This window comes from Corylus avellana, chromosome 2 (genome assembly GCF_965113065.1).
Source record: "Corylus avellana chromosome 2, dhCorAvel1.hap1.2, whole genome shotgun sequence".
Taxonomy (NCBI): domain Eukaryota; kingdom Viridiplantae; phylum Streptophyta; class Magnoliopsida; order Fagales; family Betulaceae; genus Corylus; species Corylus avellana.
This window is the reverse complement of record NC_142491.1, coordinates 39,504,522-39,518,936: the sequence shown is the minus strand read 5'-3', so window position 1 is coordinate 39,518,936 and position 14,415 is coordinate 39,504,522. Positions and strand designations below refer to the sequence as shown.

At 35.9% G+C, this 14,415-nt stretch overlaps 4 protein-coding genes across 4 annotated transcripts; 1 reads left to right on the top strand and 3 right to left on the bottom strand.

Annotated features, from left to right (window-relative positions):
- On the bottom strand, window positions 1-1,476 carry LOC132190691 (Calcineurin-like metallo-phosphoesterase superfamily protein). The gene has a single exon (XM_059605736.2). The coding sequence runs from the start codon at window positions 1,400-1,402 to the stop codon at window positions 215-217; it is 1,188 nt and encodes a 395-aa protein (XP_059461719.2). The 5' UTR covers window positions 1,403-1,476; the 3' UTR covers window positions 1-214.
- A 1,080-nt stretch (window positions 1,477-2,556) lies between these two features.
- LOC132191414 (DUF842-domain containing protein) lies at window positions 2,557-5,372 on the top strand. Its single transcript, XM_059606415.2, has 3 exons — window positions 2,557-2,777; window positions 3,289-3,426; window positions 4,935-5,372. The coding sequence occupies exons 1-3, from the start codon at window positions 2,649-2,651 to the stop codon at window positions 5,112-5,114; spliced, it is 447 nt and encodes a 148-aa protein (XP_059462398.2). The 5' UTR covers window positions 2,557-2,648; the 3' UTR covers window positions 5,115-5,372.
- A 455-nt stretch (window positions 5,373-5,827) lies between these two features.
- On the bottom strand, window positions 5,828-8,132 carry LOC148587737 (cytochrome oxidase assembly protein). The gene is made up of 2 exons (XM_088513758.1): window positions 8,041-8,132; window positions 5,828-6,181 (listed from the first exon to the last, which is right to left on the bottom strand). Exon 2 carries the CDS (start codon window positions 6,134-6,136, stop codon window positions 5,930-5,932), a length of 207 nt encoding a protein of 68 aa, XP_088369884.1. The 5' UTR covers window positions 6,137-6,181; window positions 8,041-8,132; the 3' UTR covers window positions 5,828-5,929.
- Window positions 8,133-9,893: 1,761 nt separating this feature from the next.
- LOC132167637 (NAD(P)-binding Rossmann-fold superfamily protein) lies at window positions 9,894-12,907 on the bottom strand. The gene is made up of 4 exons (XM_059578645.2): window positions 12,821-12,907; window positions 12,476-12,734; window positions 10,621-10,803; window positions 9,894-10,316 (listed from the first exon to the last, which is right to left on the bottom strand). Exons 1-4 carry the CDS (start codon window positions 12,886-12,888, stop codon window positions 9,915-9,917), a joined length of 912 nt encoding a protein of 303 aa, XP_059434628.2. The 5' UTR covers window positions 12,889-12,907; the 3' UTR covers window positions 9,894-9,914.
- Between the last annotated feature and the right edge of the window lie 1,508 nt (window positions 12,908-14,415).

Here is a 14,415-nt window from a genome sequence, read left to right as displayed (position 1 = left end):
TTTGAAATGAAAGGTAAATTCATATTTTCAAATGCTCAGAATGCTACAGCCTACAGCGATACTTTTTTTGTTCCAATTTCCTACAGCAAGTGATTACAAGCAAAGATTTTACAGTTCTATATAGACCACCATATGAAGTTCCAATGAGAATTGTAAGTATCAATTAGAAGGTTTATGTAAGTATCAATTAGAAGGTTTAGATACTCAAACTGTTTTAGGCCTTCACTTCCACTTGTGTCGGTCCACGTTCCGGGACCAACAATCCGAGGCCTTCCTTCCTCTCACTATGCAAAGAAGCTTTATACTTGTTCTCATACAACGGATTAGACGTCAAAATCCGCAACTCCGAATTCCCATTAATCTCCAAAACCTCCGGCAACCCATTACCACACCCCTTCGACATACCAACATCAATCCGTATCGCCCGGTTATCACAAACAGCATTGATCCCAACCTCCTGAATCGTATGCCCCATTATCATTCTCTTTGCCCCCGGAATTGTGGCGAGCACGTGTTCGAGAGCTGAACAATCGCAATTCTTCGCCACCTCGTCCGAAAACTTCCTCAACCACACCACTGCATTCCTGCCCTTACAATGCCCCGGCGCGGATTGCTCCCCCAACCCATTGATCCAATCCCTCACCTCCTCATTGATCCTCTCCAACCCATGCTCTACATGTTTCGCCAAAAGCCCGCCGTGGACGAAAATCGAATCGCCGATAACCAAGACCGTAGCGTTCTGGGACAAAAACCGCCTCGATATCGGCCCACTGGGCCGTAGCGCGGCCATTCTCGCTCTGTAAGGCTCATCTTTCTCTTTGAGGCCGCGAAAAGCCAATGGGTCCTTAGGCTTTTCCAAACCCTCGCACAGACCTTTCATTGCTCGCCCCACACGGTACCAATCCGCCCAAACCCTAAACTCCTCCAAACCCTCCCTCGTCACATACCGCAAATCGCCCTCCACGTTCATAATCTCGTGATTGCCGTTCATGGTGATCACGGTCCCGCCGGTCCTCGCCGCTTGCCGCTTCAGTCTCTCTAGGAAGTACAGGATCTTGATCTCGTCGCCGCCGCGGTCGAGCACATCGCCGACCTGGACCACGGTGGCCGACCCGCCAATCCATTCGTCGGAGCCGTCGATCAGATCGGCGAGCCTGAACGCCTCCTTGGACTTCTCGAGGTCGCCGTGGAGATCGCCGATTGCGACCAGACGGCCCTCCGGGGCCGGATAGCGGGTCCGCAACGGCGGCGGCGAGGGTACAGCATCGCCAGGGGCAGCTTCAGGGTTAGGGGGCAAGAAGAGACCGCCGCTGACGGAGAAGTCGACGAAGGTGTCGACGAAAGAGGTGAGGAGTTTGGGAACGTCTTTGCAAAAAGGCGTGGCCGCCGAGTCTATGGACATTGTGTTGCGTGTGTTTTTGCTCGTGTTTCAAATGGGGTTTTGCTCCTGAGTGGGAGTATCTATGATTGGGCATGAGATACGTGTGCTTTTATTTAGGCTTCTTGGTTTGACTTCAAACTGGTTCACCTACCGAGTAAAGTGGTCAAGTCTTGGAGGCGGCTTGGAGCCTTTTATTTCATTAAAGCAACCAATTAAAATTGGTTTAGGCAATCCAAAAAAATAATAAATTAAGTATCAATTGGTATGGGAGAATTTATTGTTTTAAAAAATGAGATCGTGACACGTTATTTGAAATTCAATTTTCAAAAAATACAAATTAAGAAGTGTAATATTTCTCCTAAATTACATATGGAAGGGAAGAATAAACAATGGTTAAGACTTAGGACCTTGAAAAAGATATGAAAGAAATAATCTCTCTAGTTGATGAAATGAAAATGTTTATGGAAAGAAAGCCCTAAATGTCAAGAGAAGTCAACTATGGAGAGTGCAAGCCCAAAGATAGAAAAGAAATTACACTAGTAACGCTAACATCAAATCATTTTTAACTTCACACAAACCCTATGTGCATCAACCCTTCATTTGGTTAACTTCGAAAGATCGGGCACACATGGATTATTTCCTTGAGGATAAGGGCCTAGGAATGTTACTTGTGCTTTTAGGTTTGAGAAATCCTACACTTATTCTCATTTTTTTATATATATAATTTGTTCACATTCATAAGTGGTTAATAGTGGGCTAGTGGTTTTAAAATGGGACAAAAATTAACTACAAACTAGTTGATTTTTAATAATGTGCTTCTCACATTTTTTTTTTTTTTTATAAGTATGGGACATATGTCACTTTATTAGATTGGTTTGTGTGAATTATCATTCTCACATGTTTTTTTTAATGTAATAAAAAAAATATGTACTTCTCACATGCTTTATGAAAAAATGTCACTTTATTAGACTAGTTTGTAGCTAATTGCTACAAATCATAGCTAATTTATTTTTGTGGGTATGAAAAAATTGTGTAAAAAAGTGAGAGTAATGTAGCATTACTCAAAAATAAATAAAATAAAAGCTTGGGCCAAGCTGGGCCGATCCCTTGTGGTCGGGTATGGGTTGGGTCGGCGGTTTGTTACTTGTGAAATCCAGTAGCTATAGAGGTGGAAACAAAACCCTAAACCCCAGGGGAGTAGAAGAAGTAGATGGATTGCAAGTGAAAGCAAATGCCCTAGAAAACTCAGAGAAAAGAAAGCAGAGAGATGGATCACATAGCAGCAGCTGAAGAGCGAATTGTGTCAGAGAGAGTACAACAAAAACTACACCAAGTCAATTTAGCCGCTAAAGAACATCTTTCTCCTATCCAAGACCATGTCAATTTCACCCTTCAGGTTCTCTCTCTCTCTCTCTAATATGTTTGTATGTATTTATGCATTGGTCTGTGGAGTTTTCTGGTTTGTTAGATTGTTATTCTGATGTGGGTGTATGGTTATTTGTTCATTGTCTCTTCTGCGAGGAAAGTGAATTAATTAGGATTTTATTTTTGGTAAATCTTAAAAGTCTTGGTCTTTTGAACTTGAAGAGAAAGCAGAACCCATTTCAAAGTGTACCTAGTGAAACTGTTTGGCTTTTTTTTTTTTGGCTTATTCAAATTATTTTCCTCAGATTTTTCAACATTTCTATGGACTGTTACGTATCCGTCGCATCTAATTGCCGGGAAACTCGTATGAACAAAGCCATATCATCAATGTTTGATTACTTTTCAAAATTTCCAACTCTTATACTTTCGTGGCTTCAAAATGGGGATACTAATTCTGTCTTTAAGCCGTTATTTGTCTTTAATCAATTGTTCTTTTCCTTCATTTTTCTTACAATTATTTTCTCAATGATCATTGCCTGCAGCAAGCATACTTCAAATGCGCGTATGAGTGCTTTGATCGGAGAAGAAGCCATGATGATATCAGCAATTGTGTAGAAAATTGCAGCGTTCCAGTTGTTAGATCTCAACAGATGGTTGAGAACGAGATGGCCAAGTTTCAAGTAAGTTATTTTCTTTTTCTTTTTCGTCATTCTTAATTTTTATTCAGTTTCTCTCATCGATTCTGTTTGTCTCAGAGCAATTTGTTTCAGTTTCTCTCTCCTTTTTTTTTAATCCCTTAATTGGTTTTAGCTTGCATCATATGTACCCAGTCCTATATTTTTCACTTGAATTTCTTGATGTAGAAAATGTTTTTTTTTTTTTTTTCAAATTCAAGTTACGGGGCTCCTAGGCTCTTAATTGTTTAATCTGGAGAATGCCAATAATATGATTTTTTTTTTTTTTGTAAAATATTTCAGGGTAACTTCCTGCACCTTCTAATATGTGGTAACTTGTCCTAATGTGTACTGTGTGAAGCGTGTGTACCAATACTTTTCCGTGTTAATGATATTTGGCAGATGGGTAATATAAGATGGCTGGAAAGATCCATTGAATCCATGGGTTTTGTTATTGGTAAAACTTTATGTTACAACTTAGTTTCTAGATCTACATTTTATTTGTTTTATGCTCAATTGATTGAAGATATTGCCCCACATTTGAATCTCCCTACCTCCTTTCTTCATTTTATTGCTACATCCTTCATGGAAATACATATGGTTATCTACTCTTTACATTGGGATTCCCAAGTTATTATACATGCGTTTGTTTGTTTCTTTTCCTCTGAATTGAATCTCTACTGCTGCTGGGCTGCAAAAAAAGATTTTATTTGATGTACATTTGCCAAATTAAAATCTGATCAAATGTGAGAGATGGCTCATTGACTCAACCTTTTAGCTCGCAGAATCTTGGCTCTTGGGATGACCCTATTCCCAATGGCCAAGGGTCAGTAATTAAGATCTTGTCTGGTTTAACTTTAATTGAATTTCTAATTCTATTTGTTGTGAAGATAAACACATTTTTCATTCGTGAATGATCAGTAAAAAGAAGTAATTGGGATTGGCCTTGATATGGTTACCAAATACTTGTCCTTATACTCAAGTAGACAAATTATGTAACTAGTAACAGCATCAGGTGACATGGATAGATGCCAACTTCATGAATTGTAAATTCCTGCCAATGAGTGTTGTATAAAAATTTGGGAAGAGTGGACTTGGTTGGGTGTTTCAACATGTTAAATTCTATCAACTAGCATGCAGAGATGATGATTTTAGTATTGAAGTTGATTCAGTCGTTGTTCATGAAGACTGTGAGCATGGAAAGAATGTTTGCTTGTTTGATAAAATTCAGGTGTTTATCTGAAGTCACGTAAAGATATTTTGCAAGTAAATGTGAGACCGAGAATAATTAAGCTTTTATACACTTCCTCTGGGAAATATACTACATATTTTCTAAATGTTTGTGGGCCTTGCTGTTTTAAAAATTCAAGAGTACAACATGTGTAACAAGCAGAGTCCACTAGTTAACTCTTCCTGAAATTCCTGCACTTAATTGATCCGCCAATTGCATCTATGTATGCATTTCCTCTGGCCGTGCTAATATAGATTGTCAAAATTTGGAATTTTGGATGCAGGAAAGGATGAATAGATCGCTGATGGTCTGCCAAGATAGGTATGAGTCAGCTAAGCTCCAAAAGCAACCTGGTGCCCTGAATGATATGGAGTCCTGTGTTGATCAGTCAACCCAGGACTGTATCAAGACGCTGCCACATCTTGCTGGAAAGTTGAAGGCCTCCTTTTTCATCAGTGATTAAGTGAAAAGAGTTGGACGTATTTTTTTTAAATCATGTTTAAATCCTTGGTAACTGATAAAAATTAGTGGAGGACACTGAACCCCATTGTGTAACCCTTTTTAGGCCTGAAGATCAGTCATTTGTTTCTCAATTGACTTCAATTCTAGCCTCCAATTGATGTTTTGTAATGCTCAGGAAGTTTTAAGTATCACTGCCAAGCGTCATTTTTTTGGAGACATGCTGAATCATAATATAGATGTAAGAGTGAATAGTTGTGAATTTAGCTCACTGTAGATTTAACATAGATGGCTTGAAATTCTTCTGATATAGTGCATGTTTTTCTGAAATCTGAATGATGGAAAACTACGAGAAGATGCATGGCTGACCCTGTGCCTGTGAGGTCTATTGGCTTATACAACTTCAATAACTTTCATTTGACGAAATTGATAATACAAATTCAAAGCTGGTGGAAAAACCGTCAGAACTTGTGTATTTATATATCTGGTTTCCAATTTTGCATACCGATCAAACACATCAAAATGCAAACAGAGAGAGAGAGAGAGATCTTACAGACCTATTGGTTGATTTTGAAAAAAAAAAAAAAAAAAAAGAAGAAAGAAGAAATAGTATATCTAAAAAAAAATATCATGAAATTGCCTGAACCATCAGATTGAAGAACAAAACAAAGTATTGAAAAGATCTCTTTCACAAAATTAAAATATACCTCTGTAATAATCAAATTGAAGAAAACCTAAACTCCGTTGCTGATAATATCTTTCACAAAATTAACAAATAACTCTGTTCCTGGTTACATTATCACAAAACTGATTACAAGATTAAACCTTTGATGGTATACTTGGCTCAGACTCTTTCTTGCTTTTCTGCTCTTCAAATTTATCTATAGCCACCTGAAGTTCATCTGTACCACCAACAGCTCTCATAGTGTAGTAGTACACACCAAAGACAAATGCTGTCAAGCCTCCGGCAACTACAAGATTCTTTGTCTTAGGTGCAAGGCTACTATATCCTGAAAGCCCAGCCATTCTCAAGCAAAAACTCAAAGAACTTTCTGATTACTCTTCTGAGTCCTGCAATCCGAGAGATTTTATTGGATTAATCTTTGAAAACCAGAGTATTCGAGACTCAAATCTGACCTCATAGAAAACAAAGAAGTCATTAGACTCATTACAATTACATAGTGTAGGCTATTTACTACCTGGACTTGCAGAATATTGTTAACATAACTTCCAGAGTCATAAAGGCACATCAGAACAGATATTGAACTAAGGATTATCAAACAGCGTACAGCAATTATGCATGGAATATAACAGATCAAAAAATAAATAAATAACGGTTCGATTGAGAGACAATACAGTCTTGCCAACTTCCTGCAAGCAAGAGTATCTACCATAACAGAATAAACAGTGTAATGGCTGATGTACTAAATTCACATTCCAAATATTGAACTATGGATTATAAAAAACCTGTAGGAACCAAAACAAAGTAATGTCATATTGGAAGAACTAATTTATACACCAAGAGACTTGATTCAACATTAGACTTCTAATGAAAAATTATTAGCTGCATTGTATGGTAAATTGTCTTTTACTGAATAAAACACATCAAGTTCTGAGAATACTTGTAAAGTGCAAAGTTGCTACCACATACTTCCATACTGGTCTAACCCTCTTAACAAACAAGAAAGAGAAGGGCCTCCCCATTACACTATTTTTGTGGGAAAATGAGAAAGATAACTCAAGGTTAAGAGATGGGTTGTGCCCCCTTGCTGATTTTGAAAAACTTATTAGTTCATCAGAATGGGTTGCGGGGAAAGGGGAATACAAATTATGCACAACACAAGTAAATAAAACATTAATGACAACTTGGTGGAGATGCAAAACTACAACCAACAAAGCCAAACCCCATTTTTTGAGGCTGATTGAAAAGGCATGAAATAAAATGCTGGCTACATATGGTATACATCCTAATCTTGTAGAAATACACAGCCTCCAATTTCTTTTATTTATTTTAAATACTGGGAAACCACATAAGATAAATTCTCAACTGTGTTTTGAGTCCTGATAACAGTCTAAACTGAGCATTACACAACATCAAAACTTAAAAGACATTCTGCTGAATTATATAATAAAGATTGGTATTTCGAGCATTTTGTATTTCTTACAATTACATGGCATCACAATCACTCAATACCATAAGAAAATGGACCAAATCAAACCCTTAAAAGTGAAAATAGTTTTAACAACTGTCTAAAATGAAATCGTTATTACCTTTTGATATTCATAAAACAACATACCAACAACTCTACAGGCATCATAACCACATTCCATTTACAATGTCTAAACAACACAACCTCGACATTACTAAACCTTTTCAATCACCATGAAGAAATCACAGTTTAGCCACACCAAGAGCTACAATGCTTACTACAAACACATAAAGATGTGCACTTTTCGGTTACTGGGGAAAAAGTAGATAAAAATTCTGAATCTCACAACTCCGATTATTTAAAGGCTCCATTTGCCATTTACCATCCAAAGCAATAGTTCTAAAAAAATTTCACAGATACCAAACCGAGGGCTAGGATCTGGGCTCAATCAAACAACACAAAAACCATTAAAACCCAAATCCAGAACTCAAATTTGACCGTGACGATCAACAGAACCGGGAAGGAACCAAACTTATCCCATGTTTGGTAGCCGAGAAACGAGGAGAAAAATAAAGAAGAGGACTTTTACCATCCAAAGCATTACTCTTACAATTTATAAAAACTATAATCAATCAATCAACTCCAACACTGAAAGTTTCAATTTTCTTTCACCATTACCGGATTTTATTTCTCAGCAACCAAACATAGCTAACGCATAGAAAAAAAACCCAATCAAAATTCAGAATAAAAAAGTGAAGAAAAATTAGATCAGAAATGAACCTGAAATTTGGAATCGAGAGAGCGTCAAAAACCACTACGAATCGTTTCGGGGTTTCTGTATTTCACTCGAACGATTGTCGTGAATACTAACGGGCACCGACTGGGATTTGTGGTTGGGCCGAGCTTAAGACTACGAGTGGTATGTTGGGGGCCCATAGGCTAATTGGGACAGGGTGAGCCTTGTGTCATGGGCCCAGTTCGTATACGATGAGCATTGTTGATTAATCTTTTTTAAGGAAGAACAAGATGCGATCACAACATCTCGAGCACAAAAATGTTTATAATTAACAAAAAAAAAAAAAAAAAAATTCATATTTTGTATACATTTTTTACACACATAATACTCATTTTTATAAAAAATATATAAACTTTTATATGAGAATTACTTATTTTAAGAATAAATATAGGTTCAATACAATTAAAAAGAAAATTGTTTAATTTTTTATTTTTATTTTTATTTTTTCGGAGCACTAGGAAAGGCTCCCCCACTAATCAAATTTTGTTGGAATAGGCGCCACCCTGGACGGTGGACTTTTCTTCTCAGATGCCATCGATAAACAAAGAAATACTACGTACGTTCAATTGGACAACAGAAACACCTCGAGATAAATAAATAAAAAGAAGAAAAAAAATCCTAGTTAATTTCTTGGATTTAGGTCCGTACGGATCTTGGAAAGCTCCTTTTAATTGGATTTGTTGCTTGATATTCGGGCGTGCTAATTAATCAGGTTAATTTGATGGTTCCTCGTGATCACATGCATATATATCATACTTTATATATTAGGCCTTTTTTGGGAGTTGAATCAGCGTAATAATTCTCAGATTCCATGTAGAAATATTCGTCACAAGTTCCACACTTTCCTGTATTATATCTGTGTAGAGAGAGAGAGAGAGGGGTAAAAAAAAAAAATGCTAGAATTAATAAATTTCACTTCAAACTTTGATGTCAGTCTTTCTGGAACGGGGACAAATGCATTTTTGGTTCTTGGGGTTTGAAGTTTTGATAAATAGTTCTCTCAATAAAAAATTAAAAAAAAAAAAAAATTAGTCTCTACATTTAAAAAATTGACAAAATCTATTAGAGGGTAACTTCTATAAGGAGCTGGTAGGGTAACTTCTATAAGGAGCTGGTGTAAACCAGTTCCTTTGTGCCCACCAATAAGAATCTGCCACATATATATGATTGCACCAAATTAAATAAGCACCAAAACACTATATTATATAGGTTTTTTCAATTTTATTTTGTGTTTTTTATTTTTTTCTAAGATTGTGCGAGGGGCTAGGGGTGACCGCGCCGCCACCCCCAGCCCATTTGGGGTGACTCACCAGCCCATGTGTGTGGCCGGCAAGCGATCCAAGCTGGGCAGAGGTGGCCACACCGCCACCCCCAACCCATATGGGGTGGCCGCCGAGCCACCCATGGGCTGGGGTGGCTCGCCGGCCACCCCCAACCCCCCGCACAATCTTAGAAAAAAAAAAAACAAAAACAAACAAAATTGAAAAAACCTATATTATCTAGTGTTTTGGTGCTTATTTGATTTGATGCAATAATCTTATGTGGCAGATTTTTATTGGTGGGCACAAAGGTTCCTTATAGAAATTATCCTCAACCTACTAATGTTGTTTTGACAAATAACTTTCTAAATTTGCCGTGTGGGAGGAATAATGATATATATCACTCCATTCCCACCACATAACAAAAGGATTGATGGAAAGAGAACAGAGGAATGAATAGAATTACTCCCTACGAGATATGCGATAACAGATTAATTATGAGCGAGATATGATAGATTTTTTCGTAACAAAAAGATTTTAGGAAAACAGTTAACATTTATTAAAAAAAAAAACTGAGACTAATTGCAATTAAATATCGTTTACAATTTTGAGTGAACAATACTAGCACTACTGCTACCCCATAGAAAAAATTGAGCAGTCGGGAGGACCTCCGGCGGAAGCAAGAGTAGGCGAGCTCCTACATCGGCAGCATCCTCCGACGTATGCTTTCCCCTGCCGCGAGTCATAGACGTCTGAGTGAAGCCAGGGCAAAAGCAATTCACACTTATATCACACCCTTCGTAACGCTTTGCCAAAACCCTTGTGTATGCGTTTAGGGCAAGCTTTGATACCGCATAGTCTGTCCATAATTCCGGCCACCCTTCCCTCTCCCACGTTCCATTCTTCACACTCTCAAGAAACAATCCCACCACACCATTGATATGCTCCTCCGACAAATTTTCACTTTCTAGTATTCTTTTTATGTTAGGGTTTCTCACCTTCTGCATGCATTCAGGAATATTATTAATTAGGGTATGTATACTTTTTTTTTTTTAATGCAGTTTAATTAAAAAGATCAAAATTGATGATACATTGTAATCAATGCGGAGGTACTCTCATCATGCATGTACGTAGGAAGAAAATGAGCAATGTTGGACCGTACTACAACTTTTACTATAAATTTCTTACAAATTGATCATGACATTTAATAATCATTTTTCATTAAGTAATAACACGTACGAGTCTATTTTCAAGTTTTAATTAGTTGATTTTTATAGATTTGAAAGCATTAATCTGAGTACTTACGTTTAATGAGCCGAGTCGTGAGCTAATATTGAGAATCCGGCTAGTGGAAGGCGAGCGACGAAACATGGGCAAGAGAGCCTCAGTGAGTAACTTAGCTCCATAGAAATTTGTTTTGATCACCGTCTCTGCATGCTCCACTGAATTCTCATCGATCTCATTGAATGTCACACCGGCATTGTTCACCTGAATAATTTATATATATTTGGACGATAAATAAATTTTAATTTAATTTTATCATCAAAATTGTGACATGACTTGAAGAAAATCACGAGATAGAAATTTAAGAGGAATTAATTAATATACGTGCAAGAAGGGTCAGAAATTCTAATGGGTGATTTCCTATATATATATATATATAGCGGTGTGGATCATGTTGATCGTCCATTATTGGCAGCGGGAACCTTCTGACTTCTGAGCATTTGCTAGACAATAATGGAGAAATTTATGAAAAGGGTTTAGAAAATGAGGGGACAACTAATTTGGTACCTTAAAAGTCTTTGATGTTTGACAAGAATCAATCCTAGTTAAGGTAGCTATATATAATTCTATAGGCTATCGATCGGTGGTTGGTCAATGAAATCCAAGAAGCATTTCCCATTCAAATGGACAAATGGTCAATTCATTAACCAATCAATTATTGTTTCCTAGCTAATTAACTACGTACGTACTTAGGATTATCTACATTATATAAATCCTAACCTTTTTTTTTTATAACCAAATACAATTCTAAACAATCTATTTTTTATTATTTAATTTAAAAACATATTAATTTTTTTTATGCAATAACAAAACGTGCACCTAATAGTCATGGCAGCTATAAACTATAAAGAGTACGTTAAGTTTTAGACCTTACCATGTCAGAAGATCATTAATGATACTTGTTGAAATTAATGAAAGAGTGGTTTACACTAAATGAATAGGATCCTATTCCGGTTTATATTTTGTGAGAGCCCACCTCTCTCTCTTGATATTTTCAAAGTCGAGATATAATTAAGCAACATTTTTTTTTTATTAAAAAGAGATTTTTATGTGTTAAAAAGTCTTCCTATATATGCTAAACAATGAAATCGGACACTCAGCCAGAAAATAAATAAAAATAAAGATAAAAGTACGTCATATGAACTCATATCTCTCATTTTATTCAACTGGATAACATATACTTTTAATCAACTGGATAATAAAAAATAAAGTAAAAAAACTTAAATAACTGAAGGAAAATCCTCAGTAAATGCATTAAAAACTAATCAAATTAATAGGCATATATATAACACTAGTGTTATATATATGCCTATTAATATATTAATAGGCATATATTATACGTGTTATATATATATATATATAACTCAAACAAGTCTTGCCATTTAGCAATTAATTATTTGAGAAGAAGATAGACACGAAAATGGCCTTCCAAATAAGGTAAAAATGAATGATCTCTTTCTTCTTCTCGATCGTACCATTTCCATCCATTTTCCCTTCTTCTAAATCTCTGGTTAGATATACTAGGAAAAATTGCCTCCAGGATCCTCTTCTCATTAATTAATTAGCTTTATCTTTTACTAAATAATAATAAAAAACTAGCTGTCTCTTGCAATATTCTCGCATCATATATGCAACCATATATATATAATTGGTAAATAAAATTACCACTACAAAACAACAGATATAATGTATATACTTCTGGCTGGACACATGCAAGACCGCATGAAACGGATCAATATATAATCCAATAATTAAGAAAATATTCATTTCTTAGTCAACCATATACGCGATTTTTCTGCTTAATTTTGTTGTCATTTTTACTTCAGCTGGGACATCTGGTGCACATGCAAGTATCTGTGTATATATATATACTTACGAGGATATCCAAGGATCCAAAATTGATGTTGAACAATGAGACGAAGGCTTTGATTGAAGCAGGGTCGGAGACATCAAGGAGAAAGAAGTGCACGTGTAATCCTTGGCTTCTCAGTGCCTGAGCTGCCTTGCTCCCTCTCTGGAAATCTCTAGCGGTTAAGATAACAGTCAGCCCCATTTCTGCCAATCGCTTCACCAGCGCATACCCAATTCCCTTGTTCGCTCCGGTCACTACAGCCACCGTGTCCTTTGACCACCACCTTCATATATGTATATATGGTCAAATAATTACCATCAAGAACAAGAGAGAGAGAGAGAGAGAGAGAGAGAGAGAGAGAGAGATAACCTGGGGCTTGAGGGGATTAGGGAAGGAGAGGGAAAAGGGGCCTCCTGTTCTTTAGAGGAAATCATCATTAATTTTTGGAAGACAAAATGGTGCAGTTTGTTGTATATATAGAAGGGGAGGGAGATGCTGAAAGCTAAATATATATATATATATATATATATATATATATATATATATAGAGAGAGAGAGAGAGAGAGAGAGAGAGAGAGAAAGTTGACAATTAAGTTCGACGGTGGCAATAAATATTATAGATAGAGCAACGTGCAGGGATGGGCTTGTATTCTAATTAAGAAAAGGGCCCTGATGACATTGCCTTGTATGAACTGAAAGGTAGCCTGTAGCCCTAATTCCTTGTTAATACTCAATGACCCGAGATTTACTGTCATTATTATTACCCTTACTATTAAGGAAACGGATCCTCTCCATTTCGGAATAGGATTCTCTGACATGGAGAGTATCCATTAAGTGTTCTTCTAATTTATTATTATTATTACTATTAAATATTTTTTAAGTACGTGTTGTTTAGCACCAAATTAAAAAAATACTTCGGTTTTTAAAATGTATCAAAGATGGTACTTGTAGACATCTGATAAATGTAGTTGGTCATCCTTTCCAATAATTTAATCAATGACGTGTCATGTCAAGCCAATTAACGACTGTTACTTATCTCATATGCCACATTAATATTATTTACAAATGAAAATAAAAATTAGAGAGTGATTGAGCCACTGCTTTGCCAAAGGGGGTGGCTGAAAGTTGAAACCTCCCACTCTGCCCTACCTAGGGGTGGCCAGCTCAGCTACCTCCAAATAACAAAACTACCCTCTATTTTTTTTTTTTTTTTTTATTATTATTTTTTTGAAGAAGTATTGTTGTTATTTTTATATAATAGTTATGTGGCATATGGACATGTGATAGTCACTAATTTGTTTGGCATAACACATCTTTAAATTATTGGACAGAACATTGACAAAAGGACCAACTACGTTTATAAGATGTCTACAAGTACAATATGTGATACTTTTTAAAATTGAGGAGTTTATTTGCTTTCGCATTAAACTACAAGTACTTATAATTAAAGAATTTAACCCTAACTATTATTATTATGAAAGAAACTGTATATAATAGTTCGATATTCTATCAACTTTGATTAGACCTCACTTGTGTTCACGTATATGGTGAAGATTTGCAACATTTAACTATTTTGAATGGCTTATGATTCTTATTTAAGACATAATAAAATGAAATATAACAAGTTAATACTCTTATATATGAATGAGGCAGATGAAATCTAATTTGTACTACATGGAGTGTAGGGGCGGATGTAGCCAAGTGGATTTCTCTCTTCACATGAATTTTTGAAAATATTACCATTAAGAAAAGATCAATTTTCAAAAATAAGATTGTTGGAGAAAAAAAAAACAGAGAAATAATATTTAAATATAATAATGAAACTTGATAAATAAAATAGATAGTGTAATGTAGGAAATTTGAAAAAGTTAATAATTAAAATAAAAATAAAATAAACAATACTGAATCAAATGTGAATACTGCCATATGATTGGTACTGCAACTATCGTATATATATAGTTGAA

Excerpts from the sequence above, each read along its gene's own strand:
- LOC132190691 (XM_059605736.2), bottom strand. The coding sequence starts at position 1,402 with ATGTCCATAGACTCGGCGGCCACGCCTTTTTGCAAAGACGTTCCCAAA.
- LOC132191414 (XM_059606415.2), top strand. The coding sequence starts at position 2,649 with ATGGATCACATAGCAGCAGCTGAAGAGCGAATTGTGTCAGAGAGAGTA. Across the intron at positions 2,778-3,288 it reads ATGTCAATTTCACCCTTCAG|CAAGCATACTTCAAATGCGC; the intron begins GTTCTCTCTCTC and ends CATTGCCTGCAG. Across the intron at positions 3,427-4,934 it reads ACGAGATGGCCAAGTTTCAA|GAAAGGATGAATAGATCGCT; the intron begins GTAAGTTATTTT and ends TTTTGGATGCAG.
- LOC148587737 (XM_088513758.1), bottom strand. The coding sequence starts at position 6,136 with ATGGCTGGGCTTTCAGGATATAGTAGCCTTGCACCTAAGACAAAGAAT.
- LOC132167637 (XM_059578645.2), bottom strand. The coding sequence starts at position 12,888 with ATGATGATTTCCTCTAAAGAACAGGAGGCCCCTTTTCCCTCTCCTTCC. Across the intron at positions 10,804-12,475 it reads TTGGATCCTTGGATATCCTC|GTGAACAATGCCGGTGTGAC; the intron begins GTAAGTATATAT and ends TAAATTATTCAG. Across the intron at positions 10,317-10,620 it reads CACGACTCGGCTCATTAAAC|AAGGTGAGAAACCCTAACAT; the intron begins GTAAGTACTCAG and ends GAATGCATGCAG.